At 34.6% G+C, this 23,930-nt stretch overlaps 1 protein-coding gene across 2 annotated transcripts; it reads left to right on the top strand.

Annotated features, from left to right (window-relative positions):
• The first annotated feature begins 4,828 nt into the window (after positions 1–4,828).
• LOC107189735 (uridine phosphorylase 1) lies at positions 4,829–22,235 on the top strand. Of its 2 annotated transcripts, none has more exons than XM_015578342.1 (6): positions 4,829–4,837; positions 15,012–15,135; positions 18,005–18,166; positions 19,908–20,093; positions 21,206–21,538; positions 21,863–22,235. In XM_015578342.1, the coding sequence occupies exons 2-6, from the start codon at positions 15,058–15,060 to the stop codon at positions 22,043–22,045; spliced, it is 942 nt and encodes a 313-aa protein (XP_015433828.1). In that variant the 5' UTR covers positions 4,829–4,837; positions 15,012–15,057; the 3' UTR covers positions 22,046–22,235. The 2 variants fall into 2 exon arrangements, with proteins under 2 accessions (XP_015433828.1, XP_015433829.1); XM_015578343.1 differs by lacking the exon at positions 4,829–4,837 and adding an exon at positions 7,732–7,920.
• The last annotated feature ends 1,695 nt before the right edge of the window (positions 22,236–23,930 follow it).

Genomic DNA, 23,930 nt, shown 5'->3' with positions numbered 1-23,930 from the left:
TTGACTAAACGACTGGACGGGAGCTCGAAAACCACGTCCCCTGGGAATGTGTTCTAAGTTGGGACTAGCATATAAATACGTATTCATGATGAAAATGATGTAGAGTGGTGATAAAGCACAAAGCGGGTTTTCTTGATATTGTAGGATGCGTAACTAAGGTCAATGTACCTATTTCTAATCGGGTCCCGATTTCTGAAAAAAAAACTTACGAAATCTTTAATATTGTTCGCTAATGTTTGGTTTTTAAAACTACTTTTATTTAAATGTAATTATAGAGGGAGGTTTAAATTTTATATCTAATAAATTTGTTGTCGATTGTTGCATAAATAAATAATAAAAATCAATTTCTGCGATAGCAGAACTCTTATATAATTAAAAATAGGGACATTGACCTTATATGCAGCATTATGTTTTACAATTAGCGCCTCAAAATAAAATAATACCGCCAACTAACGGCAATTCTTGTATTATGTAAATCATAGAAATTAGTCATTTTGGAGTCTCTTCTAAATTTAAATATCGATTGATGTTCACTTGGAACAGACAATCCATCGAATTCGTACAGAATGAAGTAAATGTAAATATTTTAGCTTTCGAGTTTACTGAAATATAAATATTTTAGCTTTCAAGCAATTTTATAAACACATTACACCTGTTTCACTTACAAAGGAAGGTACCGAATCCGAAAATTCTGATTGTAATGAAACTTCGCATGAATGTAGAATGTAGAGCATATTGAACTATGCTTGGACCAATTTTTTATTGTGCCCGTTTTTATTCTGAAGGGATGAAATCAGCCTTTAAAGCGTTCGCGTTTTTTTCGGTTTCTTAATATAACTTCGTAACGGTTACACCGAAAGACAAATTTTCTACGATGCGTCAGTTATAAACAAATTGATTTTTTTATTTTACATGTATATTAACCGTAAGAGGTAGTCACAGCATGCAATAAATGTGCATTTATCAATGGTGTATTAATATCTAAAAGTATATAATTTTTATAAATGTTTTTATTTGCCAAAACAATTTTTCCCTTTTTGTACTTATATGCTTACGCATATATATGATATCTTGTGTCATTCATGTTTTGTAACATACAGAAAGTTTTACATGTGGGATTTTATTAATCGACTTATAAAATAATTACAAAAGAAAACTCATGGCGTTCATTCTGTGGCCCATGTTCATTCGGGACATTTCTTTTTTAATAAACATTTCAATTTTATTAAATATAATTATTGTTTCGTTTATTATTTGCCCTCCTTCATTCTCCCTTCATAATACATATCAGGATATCATCCTGGCAGGCAGATGCAACGATGGCTAGTATTGTAGGAGGAATGCAGCAATGTATAATATCAGTCTTATGTGCTGCTACAGCGTGTCGTGTCGTAAAACACACACATACACTCACTCATCATGTAGACGAAGTAGAAACAGCGTGATAATGGTGACAGGATGAACGAATTTTCATCCTAGAGGAATGGAACTCAAGATGGTTGGAGGTCCAGTTTTCTAATTGTACTCGGCGTTTAATATCCAATTTTAAAAAAATGGATAAAGACACCTCTTAGACGGGGGATAAACTTTAGAACAACGCAGTTCCTAACTAACCTAACTGGACATGGCTGTTTTGAAACTTACCTGTTTAAGATTGGGAACAGTACAACTCCCACCTGTAGGGAATGTCATGTCCTATGTTGATGATCCAGGACATACCATTTTTGAGTGTTCCACACGAAACCAAGAAAGAAAGACCCTCTATTCCGATTTAGGATTAACTCTGAATATGAACAACATAATTGATATTATGATCTCAAATGAAGATAGATGGAAACGGATGTCGTCCTTCATCGAGTAGATTATCCGAGATAAAGAGGACAAGGAGAGGGAGAGGCAAAGAAGACAATAATGTTTACTGTGAACCCAATCCCTTAAACCCATACTTAGTAGGTTTTGTAATTCTTTACTTAGCGGTTACACTATAGGAAACCATGCCCATGGAGTTTCCCTAAAGTAATGTCTAAATACACGCGGATCCAGGGAAGGGTGCTGTGGGTGAAAGAGAAGTTGCATAATCCAAACTGTACCCAGCAGTTGAGCCTGCACAATTTTGCGGGGAAAAAAAGGCACAAGTGTCAAAATCATTTAGACGCTTCGCTGACAACGGGCAGCGCACAGAGTTTGACAATCAGTCGTTTGAATTTCGACGTCGCGAGTCAATCCATTGGAACCGAGATGCAGTTGCACTTAAATTTGGCAATTATCACCGATATTTACGAAAACTAGCTTTCTAAAAGAATATTTGTCTGTGCAATTATTAAAGATACGAATTTGAATTCTTTTTCATTTTAATTGTAAAGGATCGTTCTTTTTAACTAATACATGATGGTATTGATAAAATTATTCCAAATAATAAGAGTATGTGAATATTATAATGTGTGATTCTTTCCCAGAGTTCTCACTCACGCCCATGCATTCGCCACGATCTACCATCCCGCTACAGATTACAAGGAGGCTTCGGGAGTCCCAATTCCCCTAATGTGAGACAACCTCTCGAGGTAAACGTCACCGTGTATGGCCTGCTTAACGTGAAACGATCTCGCGAGTCCAGGCCTCGAGGTAAACCTCACCGTGTATAGCCTGCTTTAGGTGTCGTATCATCAAGTCGTCCCAGTTATCGATTATGTATTTTCGCTAGCGTCCGTTTGTTTACATCAGCGATTCGGTCGATTCGGAGTTTGCCCCGAAGGAGTCTCCCCCCTTAAGTAATGACTTCTAGATGTTACTTAATAACTTCTAGGTGAGACAATTACCTTCGTCGAATTATCTTTTTAGATTTCAAAATTCTTGAAAATGGTGGTGTTAAAGCAATGTTCGCAGTGTATGATTTTTTCGCATAGAAATGTAAAACATCCAATTGTATTGTAATATTCTTTGCAAATAAAAATTTACTTATAACATTACATTGTTATTGCTTTATTGTATCTTACGTAATTCAAAAGTATATCTTACACAAATTGATTTTGTATTTCAAGAAATAAATATTTCGTTCCAAGAGATATGTTCTTACTTATGCTACTTAATAAGAGAACTAAATTTCTGTATAATTATCTATTTATAAAATGATCTAGGAAAAATCTTATTTACATAATAGTTCTCCATAATATTGACTTTATAAAAATTGCAGTCTATATGCAAAAATGGCATGACATGTTCACAGTGTTACACTGAATGCCAGTTTAAGTAACCGCATAGCCTACTATTTGTTTTAGTGTGATACTGGAAGCATAAATTTTGTACCAACAAAGCCTTCCTACACAGGCAAACACATTTCAATTTACACTACTATTTTTTATCAGTATACAGTGTATCTTACTTTTTGTCGACTTGTATATCTGTCAGTCGCATCTATTCTTTCATTGTTACAATCTACCTCATGTATATATTAACTGCCAATAGTGAGGAGGATTGTTTATGCAAAGATAATGTTCCAGTAAGCATCTCTTTCGTATCCAATGAATGGAGCGAAGAGTGGAAAGATAAAAGGGCAAAAGTCAGAATATAGTTTTCATTTATTTTAAACAGCGTATTGTTTCAATGCTAGGTAAATGTATGTATTTTGTAGTTGCAATAATATCTTCTAGAAGTTTTCAGAATTATAAAATAATATAAATTTATATATCATATAATGACATGAAATGTAATAAAAGATACAATATAATTTAAATTAATTGTAATTATAACATAAATGAAAAAAGTTTTGAAAAAAGATGATGGTAAGTTTATTTTTTAAAATTATCTTATAACTCTGTTGGAATACTTGTAACCCTTGTAACTTGTATGGAATTTTGTTAATAATTAAATTAAAATTATGTTGAGGACTACAAATTATGTGTATAATAAACATTCTCTGTTTAAGTAATAACACTATGCAATGTTAACTTTGAAATTAATGTAAAAAATTGTATGTGTTACCTGTCCTATGAAAAATTCCTCCAAGATACAACTGTTTCTGTACGTATAAGATTGGGTTGATTGATTATGCAGATTGAATGGTTGTGAATATTCATCGAAGATGAATAGTCAGCAAGAGTTTTGCGATATTATAATGTTAATTTGTTTACATTATGTATCTTCTATAATACCACTTTTTTAATATTATTTAATATTATAATTTATATGTACCCTATAATATGAATATTTTAAAACCGAAATGAAATAAAAGCGGTTGTTTATATCGGTATTAAAATAAAAATCTTCAGAATTAAAGGAAAAATTCCGCCAATATTATCATTTGTATCATAATTAATAGAAAAAAGCAAGTTCCTGGTAACCGTTTAAAACCATTTTAAAACCATTTTAAATCCTATTTATATCACTTCATCCTTCAGAATTTTAGCAACATCGTCACTGCTGATCTTGACTTATTAACGAGATTTATAAAATCACTCTCCATGTATTTCTGAAGATATAAACCAGAATTGTATCGGACGTCACGTCAAAGTACCACAATAGTAGAACGTGGACCAATGAGGAAGTGGACTGCTTAGCGGTGCATTTCCAAACGGGTACACCATTGTATTAAGGCGGAAAATCGTCATTGAGAAAAGGGCGGTTTTTGTGGCGCGTGAACAGAAAGCGCAAGCGCGCACAGCGTGGATAGTAACGGTCTGTCGTTTCTGCGACTGTAGTCCTGCGGAGGATCATTGAAGGAGGCATTGCTGCAGTAACGAGAGTTAAGCTTCTAGTCGTTTGTTTTATACTCGTGCTGTGAATCATCTAACGCAAGTGCAAAAATGAGTTACTTGCTGGAGGAGGAGGAGGACATCGATGAGTGAGTGTCACTATCATTTCGATATCATATTTTATACGTTAAGTTCTGACATCATAATACTCACCCCCTGACGCGAAAAAGGGCTTGGCCACCCCTCAGTCTCGTTTCATGAGATGACACCGATTTCTATGCGAGCGTTTCAATTAAATCCATCATCATAATTGACAAGTATGTCAAGTTTGTGTGGTCGAAAGTTTTTACATCGATGTTACGAGCCGTTTGCATGAAATTGTCAGCTACGTGTAGAAGCCACAAGTGCATGTGATTCTGACGTGCGGAACTTCTTGGAACATTGATTTAAGAAATACACGAATAACACGGCCCGTACGTCTTACAAGGCATGTCGCTTTTGTGCGTGCTCATTTGTACAAGAGATGCCATACATATTACCATTTTTGGAGATATAATATGTGTGATTTTAAATAATACTGTATTTTTGTAGCATTAATAGAATTTGAAGGTTCTTTCGGTTTACGGTTTCATTGGTTCAAGGTACGGTTCAAGTATTAAATATTCTATGCTCAATGCTTTTAATATTTGTATTTAGACTACATTCAGATAAATTTTTATAGAAATAATATAAACAAAAGTGCAATAGAAAAATATTAACTATCAATTTTACATTTTCGTCTAAATGGGTGTGTCAGTCTTTTATCGAGGAACATTTGAATTCAGGTTAATATTAACTTTGCTACTGGTTATCGGTATACCACGGATTTTATGAATTCACAGAAAGAAGGAAAAAATGAACTCAATACGATGAAAAGTTTCCGAGATAAATATTCATAACTACCTAGACCTTCACGAAAATAGGCAAAAATTTCAAACTTTTATTATTAGCATATATTGTTACAAAATGCCCTGACATTGAGAGCAGAAAGTGATACATTTTGGCGTGCAATAACCCATGTGCTACTAAAAATAAATTTTCCAGTTACTTTTAAATTAGAAATAAGTTATTCTAATCCTACATTCTATATATTTAATAGCAGCTGTTATTACACTCTGGTAGCAGAGTTTCCTGCAGCAATGTATGCGTTCATTTTTTTTATAACTTTCGTTTTTCAATATTATACCTTTTTTAATCTTCTCGACAGCTTTGTATACAATAACCAAAGATCCAACATTTAGTATGTACCACTAAGACACAGAATAAGGGGATCATAAAGTCACAAACCCGTACCTGAAACTTAACTGTGCACATTAAAATTCTTTTTATTTAAAGGGTCACGCCTCCCCTGAGGTTTCAAAAATTGGTTTATTTCTTTTTGTTTAAATCGTTACTTTTTAGTCATAGAAATATCATAGAAATAGCTTTAGAGCAAAATTTCTACGCGGTTATGCTGTTAGAGCTGATTTAGTGAAGCGTCTCGTCGCACCACCGAGCGTAAGTAAAGAATTTTTAAAACCGATTTACTACGTAACTGTTGCAGTTTTTATCCGATTCACTTGAAACATTCACTGAATACGTTTAAATACATATGTTAATTATTAATTCATTATTAAACATATTTAATACAAACTCTTACTGCAATTAACATTTTGATACAGTAAATTCTAGGGCAAAAATGCTAATTGTGAGCGGAGATTGCCTCGGTTTGGAAATTTTTAGTATTTCCTCGAAACTCCTCTAGACGCGCTCCGGTTCGGTTCTCGGTTCTTTCGCGCCAATTTTCAAGTTTCGGACAGAAGAAACATGGCGCAAATTGCGTCTTCCCAGTAAAAGGTGCATTTTTAGAGTCATTACAGCTAAATCTTTTACAACTTTTTAACAGACCACTGACAATAGCAATATAATTTTTTGCTCTCTGTTCGCCGAGAAAATTTCCTGTGATTGTTTAACTACTTTTATCAAATTATTCAATTGATCGGTAAACTTTTTATCTCTCATCAAATCTTTGACTAAGCGACCAAGAAATATGCCTTCTTTTATTTTCGCGTCAAATATGCGTGGAAATTTTGTAATTTGTTTACGTAAACATTTATTCTGTAGTTAAAACAAGAAATTAAAAAATGTTTACAATTAAGAAACAGTTAGAATTTTCGTCAATCGAAATTGATTAAAACGTTAAGTATAATTGCGTGACTAGTATCCAAGAATACATGAAGAAACCAAACGTTATATGTACATATGGCGAGCGTGGTGCCCATTGGATGTTACTATGGATCTCCATTGTGCGTAGCTACGACTGAGCAATGGGCGCGTGGTGGCAAAACACCGTGCGCACATTGCCGACGGGTATTTTCCCGATCTGTTCAAATTAAAAACCGTTCCGACACTTTTTCTGAATAGTGTCTGCTTCAGAAATATTCTACTGAATCCGGTACTGCGTCTCAAATTCGTGGTAAGAACTTCTCTAAAGAATGCAAAAATATTGCATAGAAAGTACGGACTTCGGCTCTTTTTTTAAACTTTCACGGCCATTAACAACCATTCGGAATTACAAAATTTAATAACTGTATACACCGATGTATTCAGGAATTTTTATTAAAGTTGCATTGGAGTCAAGACATTCATGAGTGAGCCATACCAATAAAAGGTATTTTTTTTATATCAGCAATTTTCCAAGAAATCTCACGTTAAAATTCGCATGACTGTATACTACTGTTGCGCCAGGTGCACAGTGCTCTACAAAATATACAGTACACGGTTATGTGTGTGCGTTGGAGAACCAACTGTTTGGCAGGCAACCGACAGTGGAGGGGTCCTCTGACACGATCTGGGGCGGGGGGGAGGGAACGTATAAAGATCCCACGATGCATCGCGACTTCTATTCGGGGACCGGCATCGATCGCCATCGGTACTGTTTTCTGTGATTCAGCCGCGAAAGGTAATCGTTCGTTTGTACTCTGGTACATACTTGCTTTGTCATAGCGACCTTTGAATACCTCAAGTTCACGTTACTCGAAAGTTGTTTTACTGCGGTAAAGGGGAAGAGAAAGACTCCTTCGATTACCGATATGCCTACTTGCACGTGCGAAAAACGTCTTCCGGGTGAGGAAAGCCACGTATGCCAAATCAAGCCCCCCGTCGAGGATAATGAATTGGAAGGGGATACTAAACAATACGATAGCGCAGTTAGGTATGCATGATTTGTTTGAAATTTTGTTTCTTTCAAAGTAGAGAGAATATTGTCACCATACGAATATTTCTGGTCATGCTAGAATAAGCGTGATAGAACTTGTATTATAAAACCTCGATTAACATTAAAATCTTGAAAAGTAAATGTAATAAAAAACCAACTCTTTTTACACATAAACTATTAATTTTTAAGATAACAGAATTTCTATATTGTAGAAATTTCATTCTTGTTAATAAAGAGTAGAACGCAAGTTTCGTGTGTTTAATGTAATAATTGTAGTAATCTCTAAAATTTTTTTATTAAAGTAAAAAAACACGGACTTACGTTTATTGATAGACTAAACATAGATAGATAGGCATACTATTCGCGGAAGTACTCATTTATCATTATGGATTTACTAAAATCATTACCGGCATCCTAATTTTATTGCTTATATATTTTGTTGTATTATATATCTGTAAAGTTTGTCTATGAAAATTGGAGTATTAGATATTAACTTTAAATATATGTAAATTAGTAAAATCAGGTGGTAAATTCAATATTATTTCAGTTCAAGTATTTATAGCAAAATACTTTTTGGTTAGAACACTGTGGTTATATTTTCATTTGGTTAGTGCATAAAAAATATATTTCGATATAATTTCTGGGGGTTATTAAACTGACATTCTACTCTTCTAAAAATCAGAAATTTGTGTAAACATCCAAAGTCTCCTTACAATTAACCTTTAGATGTTAATTCAAACACATGTGCATGGTTATTGGCTAATTACAAAATTTATATTCGGAAAAAACTGTATGTTCTCTACGTGAAAGGTTTTTGCAAGTTAAACATAATTCGTTAAACTGCATAACAGTCTTTACTACATTACCGTTCGTATATCTAAATGTACTATAAGCAACATATTTAGTTTAGACTTAGATTATACTTCCGATAAGAAATTGTAAGACTGCCATAAGAGCTGTGTTGAAAACTCGATTTTTGACAAGCTTTTTCTTAGTTATTTGATCGACGACCGAGTCTCAAACTTTTTTTTTCTCTGTATTTCGTTCTAATAAACAATCTGTATGAATTTTATTTAATTATCTAGTCTTTATAGACGCGAACTCCGGACCTCGGCGAGTCGAGACGTTATCTGATATCAAGCCTCCGTTGACCGGCGCTCGGATTACAATGTAAACAGACAGAAGGAATCAGGCATGAATAAAAATTTAACACGTTCACGTCGGGGCCGATTTTCATGTTTTTCGCTGTGAGGCGGCGCTCGAATTCATGCTGCGCTTCATCTGGCGGCCCACGATTGTTGCTTGTTCAGACCTGTATACGTAATTGTATACCTGTATACCTGTATACCCGATGGCTCAGTATCGTGTGACCCACCGGTGATGCACGCCGGCAGATGGGACAGTCGAGCGTGACCCACCGGTGATGCACGCCGGCGTGAACGTGTTAAACTTTTACTCTTTTCAATGGACGTTCTAAAAAATGTTATGAATAAATTTAGGAGATTCTCCCGATGAAAATAAGTCCAAACACAACAGAATTGGGACTATTTGCAGTATTATATATGTAGTTCGATTCGCAACAGTAAGGGGTAACGTTGGCTACCAATCGCAGCGGGTAGCTATCGCTAAAGCGAAAGCTCGGCCGGCAGACTCGCGCTATGATCGGGGTTTTTCGTTAATATCTCGTTAACAAAGTCTCGGATAACATTTTTGCTAAAGAAAAACTTGTTTCAAATCACCTCACGAGTCTCCCGTTTGCAGGTCCTCCAGTATTTTTGTTACACCCTGTATATAAATAACACCAGCCGCTTGCAGTCGACCGACGGAGGATATTGAATAGTATGCATGCTTGACATATAATATTTAAATTTTGTTTACTCGAGAACGAAGTTATTAATCATATGAAAAAAGTATCACTGTACGTACATCTCTGATTTATTTTTGTACGAAGTGTTCTTGTCTGTTATTAAATGTTAGATAATGCCTAATATTACGCAACGGAAAAATATAGTAGTATCGTAATTTTAAGCGAACTCGGAGTTAGTTTTAAAAGAACGTAGCTGTACGAACAGGAAGAGGGTAATAATACAAAAACGGGGGTTGTCGAAGACGAAAGGTGACGCAAAGTTGTAGTAGGTATAAAGGAGAGCGACGCAGGGATTTTTCCTTAAAATAGGAATCGTTGGGGGATAGATCGTTGTTGCCATACTAGTCATTTATTGGTAGTTATAGTTGTTGAGAATAGAAGTCCCTATGTAAAGTCAAAGCACACTATTCTTCTTTGTCTTTTATATTGTATGTGCGTTCTGCGGTTTTTCCGGTGTGTCGTTGTAGCAATTGGCACTGTTCTGTCTCTCCAAGTGCACCAGCCCGCTCGTTTGTAAAGTATATTTGAAAATATATGTTTAACCATTCGAAGGAAATGTGGACTATTTCATTAGGCAAACCCTGAGTAAGACATACAAAGTAATCAAAGAACAATAGTCATAGTTGTATCTAATTTAATTGCCATTGTTTCAGTATAATTAAACAGGGTGATTCTGTCGCTGCACAAATCAAAGACTGTGCCGTTCTAAAAAAACGCCACGTCAGTATGTCTGATCTGTCGATCGGTCCTCATTGTTGTTGTTGACGCTCCGGGGTCACACACACCAGCGCTGACACGGCTGATCTTTAGAGTGGCACGTCCTTTGATTTGCGCAGCGAGAGATTCACTCTGCAGTTCTACCGGGTGAATCGCTCGCTGCTAGGGTTCAGAGGCAAGCCGCCTGCTTTGTCGTTTAACGATCATAAACGTGTAACGGTAGCTTATTAAGGAGTTATGCCTACCTGTGATCTCGGAAAAAGGCATGTTTTTTCGGAATTTATTTTTAAAAAACTTGAAGACTTTTTTTAAACATACGTCATTGTATTCGAAAGTGTACATTTTAAAGCGCTTATAGTAATGTCTTCAATGTAAAATATGAATAAATAGGGGAAATATCAACGATCTCCCGGCAGCGTTTTTATTTTAGGCGTTTTGCAGTGATCACTGTAACTTCGAGTTCATTTATCTGAAATAAAAAATCCGAGCTTTAGTTAATATATTAAATTATCTAGTGCCCGATCGTTCATTATCCTGAAAAATTAATTTTCCATAAAATGGCGGCTGTTCAAAATCGAAGTATCGATTTCCGCCAAAAAAATCGTTCATTTTTGATCTATAAAATAAAAACTACGCAATGAAATACAGTCCATCAAAGCTGAATCAGTTTCGGTGCAGCGGTTCTCGTGATATTTTGGTCACCGATTTTGAAAATGTGGTTCGGAAAAAAATACTTTTAAAATTTCAAGTCAGGTTTATAAACGAATCAGTGCAAATTTTTTATACATGGTTATTCTTAGTATTACGGCTTCATATAGCTTTGTGTATTTACTAACACAATCATAAATTGCATTGGGGCACAGTATTCATGACCCACGCGCCCCTAGAAAGGGATTCTACCATTTTATATCTACTCCGAAACTTCCAAAGCCGTATACTTTAAACGGGCGTAACTCCGCCAATTTTGGTCGGATCAACTTCAAACCTTCATACAATGTTTCTAAACTAATGTACTGTAAGAAAATATTAAAACCCAAAAATCGATTTTTTCAAAATTTATAGGCAGGCATAACCCCTTAAGTTTATCCCTGATGAGCAGCCTATGTGTGTGACAGAGACAGAGCGAGAACCGACACTCTCTCTGTCTCCGTCACACACATAGACTGCTCAGCAGGAGTAGCTAGCAATTCTTAAATGACAAAGCAGGCGGCTTGCCTCTCGACCCTAGAAGCGGGTGATTCACCCTGTGTATCACCTAGTCTTAAATAATTTTTATTAAGTCTAATTTCACGTAGAGCAGTCCTTTTTGAGCCTTTCCATTCTCGGTTTCATTGATTTTTCATTATTTTGGCAAAATGAATTTGGGCATCTTCGTAAGGGGTATCGATATTTGGAACATTCTTGAAAAGTGCTTTTAATTTTTGAGGATGTTTAGACGGGTGTTTTTTAAGTAAGCATAGTTCTATTTCCAGTTGGCTGTGTTCTATTACCTTAATTTTATTCTGAATAGCAATTATTATGGTGTTTTTAGTATGGGGGTTCTTCATTTCTCCTACGATTGGATTAAACCTTGGCTTGCCTTTCGACCCTAGCAGCGAACGATTCACCCTATATATCACTTGTTACAATAAATATATTATTTAAATCTAATCCCACATTATTATTACCAAATTCCTTTTGCATAGGAGCATATCGTCAGTATCACATATATTGTATAACATTTCAGAAAGAATCGATAACATATCATAATACTTTATCTTATATCTCGGCCCAATGGAAAATCCTTAACCCGAGCAATAATTTACGTCACACCGTAAACTATGCATTTTTAATCCAGATAAGAGATACAGACCTGTATCAATGTCCACACTGATCCCATTTACTTGGCGATATGATTGTTTTTAATACATAGCAGCTTTTTAAGTGGGAGAGTCTTCGCATTTTTACAAAAAAATATGTGTTTGAAGATGCCGTTGGATTATCTTTTAAATATTGTGTATCTTATCAGGAATTAAAAGATAGAACACCGTTTCTTATTGTTTTTGAACGAGAACACATAGCACATCTGTCTAATGTTGTATTTTTATTCGCTAGCTACATATAGGATGGTCAATATGGAGGTATCTGGTGACCATCCTTATTACATCTGGACCAACTCAATTTTTTTATGCTTTTTTCTAATGTTGTTAGGGTATGGACCGTTTGGAAGTATTCGAAAATAATTTTTTTAATAGTAGGACTAAAGATGTGGAAGAATTAAAGTCATTTTAGCTGCTGAATCACATTTAAAAATATATGAAAATTTTCTTTTGTATTTAATATTTTTTGTACTTAGTTATATTAAGAAAAAATTCAGTCCTCCAGTGTTTATATTTACTTTGCAGATAAGCACTTGCAACGCAGTACGTTTTCAAACGATAACTTCCTTTCAGAAAACATGGATTGTTCAAAGAAGCTTCTGATTGCATTCGAAGAATGTGACATCAATCGATTACTAATCGTTTATGTTTGGAATTGTTTGTTTCTCGTTTCACTGTGGCATACTTCGCTATCGGAATATTAACACAAACGGAATTTTCTGTTGGATAATCAGGCCTCTTCAAGCTCACCTTAAATTCAAAGTTTAATATCGTGAAAAGTATGAATTAGTCACTGCTGGAATCCTCTTCTCCTCATCAAATAACCACCACGTGGATTATTATCTAAATCCCTATCATAAATCCTTCGATAGCTAAATAACGCTAGGCAAACCGCCTTTAATTCCATTCTAGATACGTTGACTTTAACACAAATGTAAGAGGAGAGCTCAGAGAAGAACAGAATTGGAAACAGCCAGAGAATATATTCCTTGCCAAGACGTTGCCGTCACACTGGTCGATTTGTATCTGTTCCTTAAAACCTTCCGCATCGCGCGCCTAGAACAGTCCTCGGTCCCCGGGACTGTTTATGAAATGGTGTATGGAAGGGGTGGGGGTGTAAATGCCAGATGCCGCCACCAAAGTAGCCTTCGGCTCGAACCTCGGTCTTCCCTTGATGGGACCGTTTTCCGACGAATAAAAACTTAATAATAATAAAAACTTCAGTACCAGCAATTACAGCTTCCTGCAAATGCATTACACAAAAATGAATTATTCGATTCTTCGATACTAATTGTAACTGTTTTTCAAGCGATTAAGCTATAAATGAAATTTATCTTTTTTATCGACTTCTTTAATCGTTAGAGATCGATTATAAGTATCGATAAATAACAATAACAACATTTTTGTTCACGATAAAGATATATTTTATTATTATATGACAAACATAGACCATATTACGCGGTATGTTCAAAAAGTTCCAAGAATGGTGTAATAAAAAATTGAATTCTGTTGATTAAGGAATTGTTATTGTTCAGTTTTCTACATACATACCTTATGTAGCTACACACCCAGTACAACGTTTATAGAGTGTTTTGAAAGCCTTGGAGAATTCCTCTAGTGTTACTCTGTTTAATTGCTCGATTACTGCCTGTTTTATTGCATTCACCTCTTCATAATAGGTCCCTAACATTGGCAATTTGATTTTCGGGAATAAGAAAAAGTCGGCAGGTGACAAATCTGGCGAATACGGTGGATAGTTAATAACAGTTACGCTTTTTTTTGCCAGAAATTCTGTGACGATGATTGACGAATCTGCGGGTGTGTTGTCGTGGAGCAGAAACCATTCACCCGATCGGTAAAGCTCGGGCCTCACACGACGAATTCTAATATTTAATTCTTCAGTTATTATTTTTATCGTTAAACAACGGTCTCTCGACAACAGAAGACGAACACATTCAACATTCGCCTCGGTGCAACTTGTCGAAGGTAGTCGTTCTCTTTTGTCATCTTCAAGTGACTGAACCACTGAAAAACTAAGCATGACTCAGACAATCATGTCCGTATGCTTTTTGCATCATTCTGTAAGTTTCAATCGCAGTTATTTACTACACTTTTAAAGCAAAATTTAATTGCGGCCCGTTGCTCCATTGTTGTAATCGTGGCAACGTATAAAATCAAGTAACTTTTAACAGTGTAGTACTAATGAACAAATGAACATTAGGAAACGCGAAAATTATAGGGCACTAAGAAAGGTCTAAATTATTTAGTATTATCTCGATTTCAGAGATGGGGCTAATAGTATATCTGTAAAAAAATCAGTCTGGGAACTTTTTGAACGTACCGTGTACAGTGGACTCTAACTATATTGCCATGGTTGGGGCTGTAGGTGAGTAAAACGGCAATGAGTTCAGAGCGCCCTCTATGTTAAGTTCAGTCGTCGTAGCCTCGGCCTCAGCGCCTGCGCAAAAGCTGGATCGTGCTGGTGCGCCGATGTATGCAACGTGGTGGGAGAGCGAATTTGTGTGCGCGAAAGTACGAAAAGGAAGTGCCTCACGTGGCAATATAGTTAGAGTCCACTGTAAATATGTAACGAGTGCAATTCTGTTTATTTTTATTACATCGATCCGTGTTTCATATTTTTCTAGATACAGAGATGGGTCCGTGCGACTTCGAAATCCAAACATCGAACTCATGGATCAGGATATACTATATCATCTCGCCCTCGGCAGTGGTTCCCATGATCTCATCGAAATGTTCGGTGATATCAAGGTAAATGAAATATAGTCGAACTGTGCTTTGCTTTTTCCAGAAAATTTAACTTTGTGCAGTTTTTACAAATGAGGTTTTATTTTTTGGATAGGTTTATAAAAATGTATAAACTCCTCAAACCATTTTTTTACGTACATTCCCAACAGTTTTATGTCTTAATTTATTTGTTTTTATTCGACAATTGTTTTCTTACTAATTTAACATTAATCATAAATTGTTAAATCTACATTTTTTATGCAGTCTTTTTAATGTTTCTTCATTTAAGAAGAATTTATTTAAATGAAGAACTAAACTGTCATTTTTGTATCGAACCTCCCAGAATTAAATAAATGGTCTGTTACTTCAGAAATGTTTTTAAATAGAAATTGAGAGTCTGAAACTGTCCTTAATAAACAATGTCCGCGTTTAATTAAATTTTTCTAAATTTCACATTCAGTAAAGTATAAAACGATTATGTTACAATAATACTTTATTAAGAGAACTTGATGTTTACTTTAACTTTAATACGCATATGGCTACCAACTTAACCTAGAGGACAAATATGTGCGACAAGGCGCACAACGATTGCAGCGCCCCACAAGACCCATAATGTGAGTGCAATATGAAAAACTAAACGTGTGAGAACCCTTATAAATGTTGACAGCTTATCCCAACAGATTAATTATTGACTTTAATTCCGGGATTATAAATACAATTAACTATTAATTTCTGCAACCACTCACGATTCCTGTTTGTACTTAATATTTTTTAATTGTTAAATGTTCATTTTACTCGTTGACACCTTTAATCAGCGTTTGTTGTGATATCTACAGATCTTCTGATAAATATATTAAAATTTATAAGATTAATTGTTGTTGTTTTATATGTTCTTCGCTGTGGAGTGTCATTACCTTAAAATCATGATTGCTGTTTTATAGTACAAATACGTGTCTGTTGCTCGCCTGAATACTTTCTTATACCTAAGTGTGTCCATAAAAATGTATAAAATACAGTATGTTGTAAAGTATGACATACTATCTAACAGCATAAAGCTCATAGCTTTATTGATAGCAGGGCCGTTCCTGGGTTGTTGGCCGCCCACGTGCAAGAATAAAATGGCCGCCCTTATTAATTTAATATTTTTTAATTGAGAATTTGATATGCAGAGTTTATTTTTATATGGATATATACATAGTTTTAACAAGTTATCATGCAAAAAAAATATTCTTTAATGTTTATTTTCATAAGATCAAATAATAGTCCTTAAAAAATAAATAGATTTAAATAAGATGAATATTTTATTTTACATATAAGTACAGGGTGTCGTGGGGTTGCATGCCGCGGCTGGATTCTGCACCTTTGGATTGGTGGAGACTGGGGTGGGCGGGGTGCCACAGGATTGACCTTGGCCGTGAGTTTCAAGGTCCAATTTTTTGTTCATTGCATCGTATTCTGCTCATCGTGGGGATAGAGGGTCTCAAGGGAATCATGGATCGGGGTTCGACCGTTCTATTGAAAAATGATGTTGAGTTTCATTAGTGTTTAAATTGATTTTATTTACATTTATCTATTACTATCTTCTCCATATTTCCTGGTGAAAGCATAATATCCCTGTTGTGTATATAGGTAATAATACACTGGATTAAGGTACACTATAACTACATTTATTCTAAATACATACAAGGGTGGAGCACGTAACTGGAATCACTCCGATTACTGCCTAAGTAATGATTTAGGGACAAGTATTTGAAATAAAAGTTGAATGGTTTCGAGGGGGACATAATTTAATGTCATTAGCTTTATGTTAAATGGATGCGTAGAGCAGATATGAAGGTCAAGAATGTTTTTTTAAATGGAATCATATATTTTTTCTCGCCTTATTCAATTTAGCTCATAATTCGATATAAAAAAGCGTTAACCTGTTCGTATAAAAAAACTATTAATATAGACAATATTTTAACTTTAATTATTCATACTTGCGTATGTGGAACCACTGCGATAAATCCTGAAGTAATAACTTCGGCAAAAATGTCTACAGATGCAATCTGTATGATTCGAATGGGACCAGATTGTGCATTATTCGATTTCTTTTTATCACTAGTATTTTTCGAAATTTCAAGGTCATCTTAAATTTTTTAAACGGAGGACAAATTATTTCTCATAACAAAAGTTATGGAAAATATCAAAACAAATTCAGTGACGTGTATTACGGTGGACATTAAATAATTTTTAAAGAAATTCTACCAATTAATATACCAAAAACTTGTTTTTAGATAATTGATTCTTGGGAAATCTCAACAGTAACATAAACAAAAAATTATTATTATGCAAATGTCTTTTATTCTACATGATGATTTTACATTATATTTATGTTGACACCATAATATGTCAGGGTCAAGGTCATCGGTCATTTTACTCATCAATACTACTAAAGATGTATTGATTGTATAATATACGAATAAAATTCATTGGTTTGATAATCATTTTATTCCTAGTTTATCTTTCCCACACAATACAACGTTACCGCTCGAGTTGTATCTAAATTTATAGAACGTGTTACGAGACTTAACTAACATTTCCTGTGGCTCCCTGATTTCGCATCAGGTTTGTCCTCAATTCGTCCGCGTACCTCACTAACAAACTGATAAACTATATTCCTTGGAAAATGGTAACAAGTAAAAGAAAATTTTCATTTTATCAATGAAAAGTATTTATTACTTATTGCTTTTAATTTTTCTACTATTAGTTATTTTTTCCACTAATTACTACTTCTAATAGCTTTTAACTTTTTGCTTGAATATTATTTCTATCTTTTATTATGTTAGTTTTTACTTATTGATATTTCAAGTACGAATACAATATAATAAAAATATTGTATAATTTCTTACAGTTCGTCTGCATGGGTGGAACACCGAAACGAATGGAAAAATTCGCCCATTACATAATGAAGGAAATAGGCCACAAACTTCCAGCTGGAACGACACTTCTTGATATTAGTCAGTATTCGTACCGATACTCTATGTACAAAGTTGGACCGGTGCTTTCTATCAGTGTAAGTATTATTAAAGAGCAAGATTACTTCTTAAATAGGAAAAAGTAACTTCACTGAAGTTTTTGTTCATGAGCAAAAAAAAAAGGGTGTAGCAGAATAAGGGCGTCAAAAGTGCCCTTCGATCTACAGTGGACTGTAACTATATTGCCACGCGTGACACTTCCCCTTCACGCATACTTTCGAGCACACAAATTCGCTCCCCCACCACGTTGCGTACGCCGGCACACCAGCACGATCTACCTTTTGCGCAGGCGCTGACGTCGAGGCTACGACGATAGAAGTTAGCATGGAAGGGGCTCTGAACTTATTGCCATTTTACTGTCCTACAGCCCCGACCCTGGCAAAGTAGTTAGAGTCCACTGTATTTAACACTAGAACTACCGACAATAAACGCATATTTGCTTTGATCGGTGGATAAACGTGAAAATCTTTTGAAAATTTAGAAATTGACTAATTTCTTCATTTTCATATTGTAATAAAAGGTGCAAAAGACTGAGAAAATGTATTATCCTAACATTTTAATTGTCATTGTAAGAGTGTATTGACAAGTCATTTTGACTTGCTTGGTAGGTCTAGTGTTAAACGAGCGTTGTACTATTTAATATCTCATCCATATCTCGACCAGGAAGGTAGTAATAGAGAAAATTCGGATTACCGATTCTTCCTCAATTTTCCCTATTTAATATGTTACGTCCGTAACAAATTGTTGCGACCATCTTCTGTTCTTGGGGGAAAAAACTAGTTAAGCGGGTTTTTACATCGACAACCCTATGGACAGAGGGTGGAAACAGGTATTTTCAAAAGACTCTCATTAGAGAGCTAGGGACTAGTTTGTGACAATTAGTTATTGAATTACTTTGTTGTATTACCAGTACCTCGCATTGTTTAAACATGTGTTATTAAACGCTAAGTAAAGTTCAGTAAAGGTTTTTGTTTCAAAGAGACAACACAACATGTATTTCTTCCTATATCATCGAAGTCTCTATCCCAAGATAAATTCCTTAAATGGATTGATCAAAACACAAGACAAGTCAATATTTCATTGTCGGAATCCAAAATGAATGAGATTCAAAAATTCTTTAAAAAATCTAATAGACAGTATTTACCGGGGCACGCGTTAAAGAACTTTTTCCGATTTTTTTTATTGAATATCCTAGTTGTGAAAAATCATAAACCCTAAAAAGTGCTGAAGAAAGTGAATTTCTTATTGAAGTTATAGACACACCGTATTTATCTTATCACAGTGACGACATGCTATCATAAGTATTTGTCCTCAGTTTCTTGGAAATGTTTGGGTAGGGTGCGCCGTAGTTTTAAAAATGAAAAACCGATGTTTTGACGTTTTTTCCATGAAAGAGTAACTTTGTAATTTGAATTTTTGTGTTTCCTTTATTATGTATGTTATACGATCTTAAATAAGTCTATATTCTGCAAAACCACATACAAATTAGAGAAAATATAAATAAACTTATTGTTAGTTAACACTGCTCCATCTGTTATATTTGAAAATATTCACGTTATTAAAAAAAAAAACAGTCGTCACCTGGTCAGAAATGTGTTTAATCTTTACTACTCTTAATTGACACGAATAGAATTTTTGGAGATATTCAAAAAATCCGGTACATCTATATTAAAAATGAAAATGAAATATTGCAAAGCTATATCGCGGGTTCGATCTTCGAAACTAATATAATACGTTTTTCGGGAAGAAATGTACGGAATATCGATGTTTTCTGTTCAGCACGGAATGGGCATCCCATCGGTCGGAATTCTTCTCCACGAAGTGATCAAGCTGATGTACCACGCAAAGGTGAAGGATCCCATATTCTTCAGAATCGGTACTTGCGGTGGAATCGGCCTTGAAGGCGGTACTGTTGTAATTTCCGAAGAAGCGGTCGATGGAATGTTGAAGCCTTACTTAGAACTGGTAGGAGATTCTTACTGAACTAATGAAACTTCAAGTTTCTAGCATCTAGGATTGTTATGCAAAATAACATTTTCTAATTATAAGAAATTTATAAAGAGAGGTGAAAATGTAGAAATTTATTTTTTCTCTTAAGTATCTTATTGGGTTCAGACTAAAATGGAAAACTCATTGAATCCGATGAAAGTTTTGTCTTTTGTTGTATTTAATAGAGCCCTATGGACTATAAATGCATAAAATCCGCAGTCTAATAATCACTCATCACTATAAATTTGACTTGCGTTGTAACAGATATAACCCGCGCATACTATTGAAAAAAGTACTAAAATAAGATTAACATTATGGTGAACATTTGCAAAACATTAGACAAAATATTGAAATTCCTTATTCATGAAGAATAATTGGTAATTACAGTACTTTGTACGGAACTATGGGGGAATATTTTTGAAATAATACGGTACCTCCACTAGTAGCCCTTAACATTTAAAAACAAAAGGAATTATTAGGAGAGTCTGTTTTGAAATATGAACACAAAAGTAGAATGCACAAAAATATTGGAGGATCCGGAAATGGGACACTCGTGAAGCGATTTGAAACAAATTTTTCCTTAGAATAAATGTTATCCGAGGCTTTGTTAGCGAGATATTAACAAAAAACTGCAACCGGTCAGAGCGAGTTCTCGCGGTAACGTTGGCTACGAGCTGCGATTGGTAGCCAACGCTACCACGCCGGGAGTTCAGCCGGCGGATTCGCGCTCTGATTGGTCTGGATTTTTCGTTAATATCTCCTTAACGAAGCCTCGGATAACATTTTTGCTAAGGAAAAACTTGTTTCAAATCACCTCACAGGCCTCCCATTTCCGGGTCCTGCAACATTTTTGTTACACCCCGTATAATTTAAACTTTACTCTAGTCTATAGTTTATTTTGTATGATCGTTAATAAATAGATTTCATTAATTTTGTTAGTTGATCATTTTAAGTGATTACTATTTTGAAAAAATGTATTTTCTTTACTCGTGGAGGAAGTTTCTTATGATTCAAGCCAATGTTAGGTATTTTAAATTTAGCTAAAAATATTGAAATAAAACTGCCAGTGAAATAAGTTTATTTTACAGCCTGTAATAGGTAAATTAGTACGAAGGCCTGCCAAGCTGGATCGGCAGTTGGCTCGCGAGCTAAAAGCCCTTGCACATCGTGACGATCCCTACGAGACTGTACTCGGTAAAACGATGTGCACTTACGACTTCTACGAAGGACAGGGCCGGTTGGACGGAGCATTCTGCGAGTTTACAGAAAACGACAAAATGGAATATTTGAACAAGCTCCACAAAGCCGGTGTAGTAAATATAGAGATGGAAAGTCTCTCGTTCGCAGCTCTCACCTATTATGCTGGTATCCAGTCTGCTGTTGTTTGTGTGACGCTAATAGACCGATTTAAGGGCGATCAGGTATGTATTGTACAAATTTTTATCGGTACACTTAGAGTTCGACAATAATTTCAGAAATCTTTCGAATAATCAAATTTTTTAAATCGTATTTATTGATCTCTAGAATGAGGATAGAATTAACTTGTCTCGTCATACTTTTCAGAATTTTTATGAGGATGATCTTCCTTCTGAATCTTTCATTTACTCTGACATTTGCTCGATTTTTTCGAAATTAAGGAATCTTAATTTAAAAACATTTTTAAAAAACATAATAAACATAATTAATTGAAAACAAGCGGTGAAATAAATATTGAAATATCTTGTCCTCTACTTTTTTTTATCTAGGTATTGGCACCGAAGGAAGTTTTGGACGAGTGGCAGATGCGACCACAACAGTTGATCTCGCGTTATATTACTAGATACTTACAACGAAAAGGTCGCCTTTCCCTTGAAGGCCATGGATCGATGTGTGTCAAGAGTCCACGTCGGTTCAAGTTGGTGCAACAGGAATCGGAAAACTACGATTAAGCATCGAACACATTACAGGATCGAAAGGAAAAGCGATTTACCAACACGGATAACAAATATGCACAAGGTTACAGTAAGAGGAAACTGTATGGATTCGTCGGTTTCTACCAACTATTAACCAAGACGGGTATGGTGGTTGCTACAAGGAAACCCAAACGAAAAGTATACAATTTTTTCAGTTTTTCTTCTTCTAAAGGTGCATCTACACTATATAACATAACATGTTATATAGCAAAGTTATAAAACCTGTTTGAAAAACAGAAAGAAAAATGTTATGTAACGTGATGTTATATAACATTTTGCGTATTGTACAGCAAGTTATATATTATCCATGTAGTGTGACGCCATTATTACTTGTTACAGAGTTGTCTGGAAGGTATAGTCTTGTAACAAGTTATAAAAACATGTTGTATAGGAAGGTTATACAACAATTTGTTGTATATCACTGTTTTGCTACATAGTGTAGATGCAGCTTAGAGAACATTTTATTTTTTCGATATTTTACTCTGCAAAAGTATTTCCTACGAAATAATTATTTCTTCCTCAAAAATGAGTTTAATTTATTGTGTGACTTGTAAGCGAGTTAAACAAGTTGCGTACGCAACAATTATCCAAAAGCATTTATGATTAAAATTCAATACCAAGATTATGCTTTACGTAATTGTATGTAAACTTTTAATAATACGTACTTATATGTCGTGATAATATGTGTTAAAGTTCTTTTTAAGTTTCGCGGTAACTGCAAAATGATGCTTTTAGAATCGTTAACCCCATTAGTTTTACCGTGATGATACAGTAAATCAAGTACAAAGCAGGCAGTCTATTATTTTGATTAATAAGTTCATTTAGCGTACAAAAATTTCTACATGTTAAGAAATGTTTAACTTAGTTAATTTAACTGATGTCCCGCGAATGGCTTTTCGTTTATTGATGCGCTACATGTTGGTAATACTTTGACTCTGAAAAGCTTTAAAATACATTGTACGAACTTGGGTCGTTAGTAACTTGAAACTGTTTGTTTCAGTTTGCTTTATACAATATTTTCTCTACTGAAAAGCAAAATGTCGTAAATGTTCGTTATGAAAGGTCTTATAGCATACTGACTATCACGGATAATTTTGTGGTATCGAGAAAAATAATATCATGAAATATGTTATAAAATGCAACATGTTTACTGCTACTTGGGTCACCGGTACCTTACGATACATATCAGAGGCATCAGTTTGATTAATTGAACAATTGCATTCCCCAACTCAGTGTTAAGAACTATAAAAAAATCACATTGTTATTAATAGACGTGGATCATTTGAAAAGTTCTCGGACTGGATGACAACATATAGGGCTACCGATAGATAGTCCATTATTTTACTGTAAAATCTATCACACAAATTACAATCACCAGTAGACAAATTTCCAAACCAAAATTGATACTTGTTAACCTTCAGTACATTCCCATAAATATTACAAATTTGCTTTATTACCAGTGCTGCATTAAATCTCGCAAAAAGATGAAAAGCATGATATAGGATATATGTGATCTTAGGAAGCTACAAAGTCCGGTATTTTATTGCAAAACAATAAAAGTATCTGACAGTTCTGAAAATAATTAACTTACTATGTTGTTTACTAAAAACTGTAAGGACACGCATATTTACTATTGTACGCTTGCCTTAGAACTAACATACAATTACGTATCTAAAAATAATTGATAATTCTTAGATACCCCTAACATATTGCTTTTAAAATATTTCTATTTTTCAATATAATCCTCTTTAATGCCAATCCACTTAGAGCTACTTCCAATATTTCAATATTATAGATCACAGATCTAAACACTTTTCAGAAACTTGTATTCGAATTCGCTTCTGATCAATTGAGCTGATGA

Source organism: Dufourea novaeangliae, unplaced genomic scaffold (assembly GCF_001272555.1).
Source record: "Dufourea novaeangliae isolate 0120121106 unplaced genomic scaffold, ASM127255v1 scaffold162, whole genome shotgun sequence".
NCBI classification, from domain to species: Eukaryota; Metazoa; Arthropoda; class Insecta; order Hymenoptera; family Halictidae; genus Dufourea; species Dufourea novaeangliae.
The sequence above is the reverse complement of the archived record's forward strand: the minus strand, read 5'-3'. Positions and strand labels throughout refer to the sequence as shown.